General features: G+C 35.6%; 1 protein-coding gene across 1 annotated transcript; it reads right to left on the reverse strand.

Annotated features, from left to right (window-relative positions):
• Nucleotides 1–364: 364 nt before the first annotated feature.
• Nucleotides 365–8,753, reverse strand: LOC105962727 (sulfate transporter 4.1, chloroplastic). The gene is made up of 17 exons (XM_012987050.2): nt 8,066–8,753; nt 7,906–7,954; nt 7,426–7,627; nt 6,718–6,886; nt 5,161–5,226; nt 4,961–5,068; nt 4,703–4,810; nt 4,551–4,616; nt 4,294–4,354; nt 4,067–4,194; nt 3,665–3,706; nt 2,251–2,367; nt 1,899–1,950; nt 1,513–1,651; nt 1,338–1,426; nt 1,075–1,151; nt 365–994 (listed from the first exon to the last, which is right to left on the reverse strand). The coding sequence occupies exons 1-17, from the start codon at nt 8,360–8,362 to the stop codon at nt 650–652; spliced, it is 2,115 nt and encodes a 704-aa protein (XP_012842504.1). The 5' UTR covers nt 8,363–8,753; the 3' UTR covers nt 365–649.
• Between the last annotated feature and the right edge of the window lie 719 nt (nt 8,754–9,472).

The following is a 9,472-nucleotide window of genomic DNA, read 5'->3' on the forward strand; positions in this document are numbered from 1 at the left end:
CATTTGGAATTTTCTATTTTTTTAACAAGTAAGGGTATTATAGTATTTAGACATTGAAAAATTTAATTTGGTCTTGCTCAAGTAGAATTAGTCTTGCATATAGCCGCAGCCTTAAGCATATTCAAGAACCGTATACTTGTCATTGAACTTCTCACAGTATATCTATTATATATTCCCAACTTTCAGGATTTCAATTTTTTTTTAAGTCTACGAAATCGATCTTCCAACAAGGCTTTAATGAATATATCCGCAAGGTGATCTTCGATTTTCACGAAATTCACAACTATATTTCCTTTTTTAGACCGATCACGAATAAAATGGTGTTTTATCTCAATGTTCTTAGCTTGGAGTGAAAAGATGGACATTTGGTGATACAAATAGCACTAGAATATGTATATATGTTCGTTTATGTTCAAAACAAATGAAAGTGCCTGCTTCCAAATCTGCTCTTACCAAAAAGCATAATACAACCAACACAAAAAATACATATGAACACTTGAATGTGTGAGCCCACGCACAATACAAACAAACGGGCACACTTTATATATAGCAATATATATAAATCAGTTAAAAAATAACAGAAAATAAAAAATAAAATAAAAAAATGGACACACAGTTTTACATACCTACATAGGCACAATTAATCTCGTCAATGCTTCTTCGGTAATAGTGGCTCCTCCAGGTGAGGGGTTTCGTCTATAGAGGTGGAAATTTCCAAGTTACCCGACTCGAGCTGAGAGAGAGAGAGGTCCTCTTGTCTCTGTTTCGATAATCTTTGGAAAATGCTTGTTTTATTTTCCATCATAGAAGATGGTGTTCGAGGGGAGTTGGTTGATGATGTTTTAGGTGAGTTGTTTAAGCTCTGAACACGTTGAAGACAAACTTGTACTGCATCGTGTACTCGCACGAAGAACCATTGTTTGCCTATCAGATCAACTACCCCAGATCTTGTTAGTGTCACCAGAACATCTCTATTTGGATTGGATATCGCAATCTGAAATTGAAAAATAAATCGAAAGAAATTTGTTTTAGTAAAAATGAAGTTCACTTATCTATGAATATCTTGCAAAGTACCTGAATATTCCGTGACTTGTATTCCTGGTGCAAGTCTTTTAAAGCTTGAACGGCACTCGAGTCTATATAAGTAGTGGCTGAAAAAAACAATAAATGCGTCAACATATGAGTGGGAGATTTAATTCTGAAGCATGAGATTCTGTAGGTGATGGTAGTCGGAAGTTATAGATTCTTTTCGACAACACAACTTAACTCGAGGAATACAGATCTCAAGTATTACGAAATACGTGAATAAAGTAGATGGAAGTTTAATTGAGACTTACGTGCCATCTCAAGTATTACGAAATGAATTCTTGTAACTCCAGGTCCACGTCCTATGGATCCATCCGGTTCGAGTTCATATTCTCGGAGTCTAGGGATAGAAAACACGAAGGTGTAAGAATTTATAGAAATTACAAACGAAACATTTTATGTAGTTACATAGATAAAGTTCCTCGCCTGTCTTTGATGTAACTTATATTCGCAAAATAGATTGGCGCATCAATACGAACAATCACTAGTCCATTGTATGTATATGCTTCTGGATACTGCTGTAAGTTTCTATACACGGTAGTGCCAGGTAACCGACCCAAGATAGCTGTAAAACAAAGAAATGTTCAGCTTCAAAATTAAAATAAGTACAAAATCTTACAATTTCTTGGATTTTATTTTGTTAAGAACTAATGAGAGCTTAGTTATTTTCTGCATTGTACAAGAGAACCCAGTTTTGGAGAGTAAACAACAACCACAATAAGAAAAAGCATAATATGGAAGGTATACTTCCATGTATAAATTTGGACTTGTATAAAGAAAAACAATCCTCTATAGTTTACAGCATGACTTACCGATATGGGGATTAGCTGATTCGTGGATGACAAAAGCAAGGGAAACACCAACCTAAGTAGAAAAAAGAAACACAACAAATTGCAGTTAATACAACAGCCGGAACCAAAAACATATTGTGTGATTTTGATGTTACGATCCAACCGGGTGCAATTAAATGTCATGTAAATTAACACTGTTGATAAAAGAAGAAGTTATGTCGAATACAATTCAAGATTACACTTGGGAAATCATTGATCTTTCTAACAATGTTACATCATATGAATTACTTCAAACTTATTTTAGTCAAAATGTAAGAAAAAGTATAGATGCAATAAACATGCACATAAACAAAAGAAATGTATGTATACTTACACCAACAAGAACACCAATCTCTATTCCAAGGAACAAGGTAACGACGCAAGTAATCGTCCAGAGGAGAAAGTCTCTCTTATCCACCCTCCATAAGAAAGTAGCTTCATCATAATCCACCTGAAACAACAAAGTATAGTGCATTCAATGTCGCAATCTGGAGAAACGAAAACAATACAGTTTCTACCATCTACGTGCACATGATTCAGCAAAAACTTAAGAAGTCAACATTTAAATAAGTTTCAACGATCCACGGTTAAAATTCATGCCTGATAGACATAGCATTTAACAGGACACAATAGGAGAACTTCACTCAAACTGAGAAAACCAATTTTAACTCCTAGAACATAAAACAAATGCATACGCCGCACATCACTATTGATTTCAAATTCACAAACTTACATGTGCAGCGGTAAACAGTATACATGGTTTTTTTATGTAGATCGAAAAAAACAATGATTTTCAAACAAAAAGGCTCAAAGGGAGCATTTAATATCCAATTGGCAATTGAACTTGAAGGAATGAACTTGTGAACATGTAATGACTGAATAGTCGAGGTTTTTAATTAAGTGTGGATTCATGGGAAGATTGACTTTTTGATTAATATCAAATATAAAACCACCATTTAAATGGTAAGAAGCAAGACGGCGATGATCGATTCAGCAGTGAATTCTTTATATTATCAAATAACTATTGGAATACCTCAGCTTCTTTCCTTAGGATATGCATTTTTTGCATAAAATGCAACTGATCTGTAAATTACACACTACCAATCATGGCAATGTATTGTAGTCTAATCAATATTCAATAGTTAATTCTTCAATCTTTGATGATCATAATAGCAAATCAGCAACTAAAGACGCCTTATATCTGCAGTCTCTTTTGTTAAAGTCTTGCAAAATGTGCAGCATTTCTCGCTAGCGAGATGCTTTGTGATGTTAATAAAAATTTATATGAATGTCAACTTAATGCAATTAATGTTTGTTCTTAATTTAGATACATGATATGCAAATTGAAATGTGGATTCTCTTATTGAAGTTTGGATCTTAGATCATGTCTACTTCACTAAAATATTTTGTTTATTAGGATTAAATACTAGTGCAAGCTCATCGCAACCTATCTACATTCTACACATTATATTTACCGAGATAAAATAATGCTACAAGCCTATTATGCTTCATTAACAAAGAGAAAGAAACAGCAACGCAATACTTTTTTTAGTGGAAGTTTTCCAAGAAACATGTTACTTAAAACTTCTATCCCTCTCTTTTAACAGATTAAATTTTCAAAACTTTGAAAATCTGCATTTTCGGTCAAATCTCAAATCCTTGATCTTATGTAGGAGATGAGTTGCATAGATTGAGCAGTAGAAAAAAAAAAAGTGCCTATAGACTTTCCAAACTACAGTACAACTCACCAGTCCAACAACAGCAGAAATCACGATGGCAGCCAGAGCACACTGCAACGAGACACATTGGAATCATTAACAAGAAAACAAATTAAGTCAAAGAATCAAAAATCAAAATCACTCCCGATGCAATGATATCGCAAACATTCAGCACTACAATTTTATTTCTTCTTTTTTTTGGTTTTCAGAACCTTGCCATATACAAGATGGCTTGCACCGTTGAAAGATTATATTTTCCATAGAGAGAACAGTTTCCAGAAAAGTAATTTCGGGAATCCATAACCATAAAACATGGGTGATGAACACAAGATTCTAATTTCATGCTGAAGAATTACAACACTAAGAGACTCCCTCAGATAAAAATAAAACCCCCTCGGTTAATAATTGTGACAGCAGAAGAAAAGTATCAACCTGGGGTATGTATTCAAACAATGGGGTCATGAATTGAAGCGCACAGCCCATAATAATTCCCATAACTAATCCAGATAACCCAGTTTTGGCTCCACTTTCATGATTCACTGCTGACCTAGAAAATGATCCTGCATCACATATAATTATGGAGAAATGAATACAGTGATTATAATTAGACCCTAAGCCTTAAGGGGAACCAACTTAGTGGTTAAGAAACAGAGACTGACCAGTTGTAGGGTAAATTGAAAAGAAAGAACCAACAATATTCGCCACACCAAGGCCAAATAACTGTCATAAACAAATGGTAAGTCTTAGTACGGAGAATTCACAGCCCTTTCCATGATCAATATGAATCTAGTATTGAGATCACGAAATGAATTCAACTATGCATAATGATAATAACCGGCTCTTTTTTGTTACTTGACAAATGAATATGACATGCAAAAATCAAAATCAAGTAGAGCTATGGTTGACGAAAGCATACCTCTTGATTGGAATCCAACTCATATCCATTCTTTGCTGCAAGTGCTTTGGCAATCCCCACAGATTCCTAGACATAAAAATGCATATTAAATCCCAGACGTGAAATAGAAAAGAACCTAATAATGGAGGTGTAATTGATTAATTTTCTCTTACCAAAATAGCCACACCAGTAATGAGAACTGTTGTAGGAATCAAAGACTTTACATACCCAAATTCCTTTGGGATGGAAAACTTTGGCAGCCCCTGGGGTATTTCCCCAACCTAGAACAGCAATAAAACTATTATTGATAAATAAATATAGTTCGCCAAAGTTTAAACTCTTAGTAATGACAGTTCAAGATGGAAACAGGTTATTCTGATTATTCTTTACAGTTCTGCATCTAGATACTTATCAATTTATGCAATCCTCACCAGTGAAATTGAAGCTGGATGATACAGTTTTGCAAAGGTTGTGCCCAGAACTACAGCTGTAAGGGGACCAGCTGCTCTCAAAAACCGCAAAGATTTCCTAGTTTTTCCCTGCAAGGAAAGACCAACAAAAATATATTTAATATGAAGAGGTATAAAGACTAATACGTAGACACTCGAGCAAAAACTAAGTGAAGTCTTACCAAGTGCTTCATGGTTAGAAGAATAGCTAATATAATAGAGCCCATGACAAAAGGTTGCCACATGAACTAGAGAGGAAACAGAAAACAAAAAAGAAAAAACAAATTAAATCCATGGTTAGAATAGAACACCGGCGTATGTACAACAAATGAAGCGTAACAGAAACATAAATCAAAGCATATATTTATAAACTGAAACTTGAAAATATTATATCAGTGGCTATCCACCAACCACAATGGCAGAAATTGGGATCAAAGCTCATAATTTCATTGAGAAAATAGAGACATACTGCAGTAAAGGGACTACGTGTTTGATGGTTAATCTGGTTAGAGATATTTAATTATGTAGAGGCTACTCTTGCATCATTCGCCCACTATAGTTTCAATAATGAAAATAATATGGTTCATTACTTTTCATGTTTGAAAGTTATATCAACTTGTTCTTTTTCTCAGAGTGTGCAGGGATAAATATCCATTGTCAGCTAAGAGTATAATCTTATTGCAATTCGTTCAATGTTTAATTTGTTGTAGGAATGAAGCTCTCTAGCATAATAAGATAGAGCTAAAGCCAAACTTCTTTTGACTTTTTGTTTTCTCCACATGTTCCACCAACCATCCTTATATTTGAGTTTATTCGTTTATTGTCTGTATAAGGAAAAAAAAATTCCTTACTTTTTAAGTTACTGTCTTAACTTTTCGCAGCTTTTTTTCCATTCACGATAAGCCCTTTCCAACAAAAAGTTTACAAAACCATGTTGAACATGTGTTAGGTATAGCCTAAGAGCCAAATAATTTGGGGACAACAGTTTACATTTTTCCTCATATGCAAAGTTACCAATAGAATTAGGCAAGAAGCTATAACGATTACATGTTTAAACTAATAACGACGAACCCCTAACAACAATTAATGGGAAGATGAAAACATATAATCCATTAATAGCAAGCAACAATGAGCTCGACTTAAGTTAGCATTTGGAAACAACAGAGCAAATTGGAAGTTAAAGGCAAATGCCAAGCTACACAATAAATCTAACTCACCATTACTAGATTCATCATTATATATAACTTATATTCCTACACTAGTCCACTAGCGATTCAATGACAAAAACTAGCACAGTAGTGTACAAGCTAACCTCACTACTCGTCCCAATTGGTTTTAAGATAAAAGCTTCCTAGATAATGAACTTATTTTTTTTAGTGAATGTCAAGATCAGTAACTTAACAAGCTTATTAGGAGGCATATAGATCCATAGAATACAAGGCAAGCAGCAAAGAGCAAATAATGGGGACCGTCCAATATTATTTTTCCTCCATGACTTCATGTGGGAAACCATGATATAGGATAATGGATATACATGCATATACTGATGAAGCTGCAGATCTTTACTTTCATATCACTAAATCACATAACATAGGAAAACATGGGATAATTTTAACGAAACTAATTTTCAAAGGAATAAGATAGTGCAATGTCTGCTGCCGTGAAGAGATCATACATAAAGTAACAGAGGAACAGAGTTCTTTCTCAGCAGTGGTTGTAACACTCAGCGAGAAACATACCTTATCTGCTCCAAAAATAATACTCTTGGCCAGTGGAATAATTTTGCTGCTGCGTTCTATTTCATAGCCCAAGAAATATTTTGCCTGAGACAAGGCAATTACAACGGCTGAAGCAGTAGTAAAACCAGAAATCACAGAATGGCTGATGAATCGAAGAAGCCATCCAAGCCTAAATGTGGAAAAAATGAAATATAAGAACTATTTATGAACTGAAAATGTGTAGAAAAAGTTACAGAAGTTTGCAATGAGATTTGAAAAGGACATCATTTTCTACAGCAGTTTGTGCAGTCACTCAATTTGTAGTGAACAATTCAAAAATATAGCCCGCGGAAGGGAACAAAGAATACCAGTCATCACTTGGTGCAATAGTAATATGAATATATGATGTCATGCCTCAGTCCTGTCAATACCTAAAACCTATGTTATCACACATTCACACTGCATAGTTACTCATTAGTGTCTGCTCACTAAGAAAGCTAAGATCATATAAAGCCATTACTCCAGTCAGTCATATGTTCAGTCAAGAATCTATATAATGTCACTTATACATCAAATATCTGAATGCATCAAAATGCGGCTAAATGAGCACAGGATATCAGAAGCCAAAGTTAAAGACATTAGACTGTTATTTGATCCACATGGTTCACATTAAATGAAGTACAATTTTGAGAATACTGACGAAGGAACAAGAATCAAGAAAATCAGTACCTTAAAAGCCCCATAATGCATTCGAAAACACCAACCATAAGTGCCAACAAAATTGCAAGTTCGGTATACAACTGCTCTGATGAATCAACTATGTTGCCCAATACATTAGACACCAGGAGGGAAGTCAATGCAACCGGGCCAATAGCAAGCTGGCGAGACGACCCGAAAATGGTGTATATAAATATGGGCACAAAACCCGAGTCTGAATTAAAAAAAAAGAAAAGGCGAACATAAGTCAGACTCGGCCACAAAAAATGGATCCAACAGATGATAAAACTCAAATTAAAAGGATAAAATGAAAAACGGCATTCGGGACAACTGGCAAAGCACCGTCATCTAATAATAATAATAATAATCTAACTGTATGATCAACTTGAATGCCGGACAATATCGACACTTACATTTGCCTATTTAAACAAAACCGAAGGAAGAACAACGATAAGGAACAGCAGTAGCAAAAACGAAAAGGACGAAACTTACAAAGTCCATAAATGGGGTGAAGCCCAGCTAACTTTGCATAAGACATTGACTGTATTTGCACATCAAAAAGCAGAGACCACAAAATATCATCAATAACAACTATAGACAGGATTGAAATATCAATTTAGCCGAACAAGGGCGGAATCATGATTAATTTGACCTGAGGAACGAGCATAACACCGACGGTGATGCCAGCCATGAGGTCGGGCTGGAGATACTCGCGCCATTCGTAGGTGCTAATCCAACGGTAGCACGGCAGGAACAGCTGAATCCACTCCGCCCTAGTCATCCGCTTCATTCTCGCACTCCATTTCCCCCAAAACGACGGCGACGAAGACGACGGGGCGGCGGAGGGGGAGGGGTGCTGCAACTGGATGATTTTGACGGGGCGGTTCGCGGCGCCGTAGGAGGTGAGGTCGCCGACGCTGGGTGAGGAGTAGCGGTTTATCCCCTCCATGACGGAGGCAACCGCCGTAGCAAAACGGCGGCGCGTGTGGGAGAATTAATCAGGTACGATTTTGTAACTGAAATTTGTTGGGGATTGGCTGAGAAGGAACAGAGACCAATTGAATTTGTGCAACTCTTTTTTACATGGAAATTTTCCTTCTGCGTTTTACTGCGAAACAGTTGTCGTTAGCGAAATAATAATATCTACAATAGTTGTATTTCTGGATTCATACAATTGACGACGAACACTACTTTTATAGTAGATGCATATGTTTTTCCACGTGGACATATATATGAATATATATTTAGAAATATTAAATTAATTGTGATAAAATGACTAAATTTCAATTTCAGGGGCGTATTTGGCAAGGGGGCCTATGACCCCCAAGATTATTAAAAAAAAAAAAAAAAAAAAGAGGTAATATTTTATAAATATGAGTTTTGGCTTCCATCTTGTAGCGGGTTTTTTTTACTGAAATTAGCTTATTTATAGCGGTACTTTCATTTCAACTTTCTAAAAAACTCAAAACGCTCTCAACTAAAAAAAGAATTTCGTGTTTATTTGATAAATCGACTGTCCGACGATAACAAATAACATAATGGCCGATTCAGATGACTTCTACGAAATAAAATCAAAGAAATTAGTGAAATTCCTATTTTTTCGCGACATTATCGTGTTGTGCAGCACGAGAATCCAATTTTTTTGGGTTTTCCGTGCTACACAAAACCGCAAATTCAAAAAAAAAAAAAACAAAGAACAATCGTGATGTGGGGAACGGGAACACCAAGTTCTCGTGCCCTGGAAGACGGAAACATGGGTTTCCCGTGCCCTAGAGGACGGGAACCATGAAAATTTTCGAAAAAAAAAAAAAATTTGAAGCTCCCGTTTTCTAGAGCACGGAAACTCGAAGAAAATTCAAGTTCTCGTGCTCTGCAGAACGGAGGATTCAAGCCGTTTGAATCTCCCGTTCTGCAGAGCACGCAAACTTGAATTTTCTTCGAGTTTCCGTGCTCCAGAAAACGGGAGCTTCAAACATTATTTTTTTTTTTTTTCGAAAATTTGCTAGATCTAATCATAAACATGTGTTTTTACCTAAATTGAAAATCTACCGGAATCGAG

The sequence above is a fragment of the Erythranthe guttata genome, chromosome 6 (genome assembly GCF_056151865.1).
Source record: "Erythranthe guttata isolate IM_541 chromosome 6, IM_541, whole genome shotgun sequence".
NCBI classification, from domain to species: domain Eukaryota; kingdom Viridiplantae; phylum Streptophyta; class Magnoliopsida; order Lamiales; family Phrymaceae; genus Erythranthe; species Erythranthe guttata.

Bases quoted from the DNA above. Each gene is read 5' to 3' on its own strand.
- LOC105962727 (XM_012987050.2), bottom strand. From the start codon at position 8,362: ATGGAGGGGATAAACCGCTACTCCTCACCCAGCGTCGGCGACCTCACC. The intron at 5,227-6,717 runs GTATGTTTCTCG...TTTCCTCTCTAG, and splicing joins TTATTTTTGGAGCAGATAAG to TTCATGTGGCAACCTTTTGT. The intron at 4,811-4,960 runs GTGAGGATTGCA...TTGCTGTTCTAG, and splicing joins ATCCAGCTTCAATTTCACTG to GTTGGGGAAATACCCCAGGG.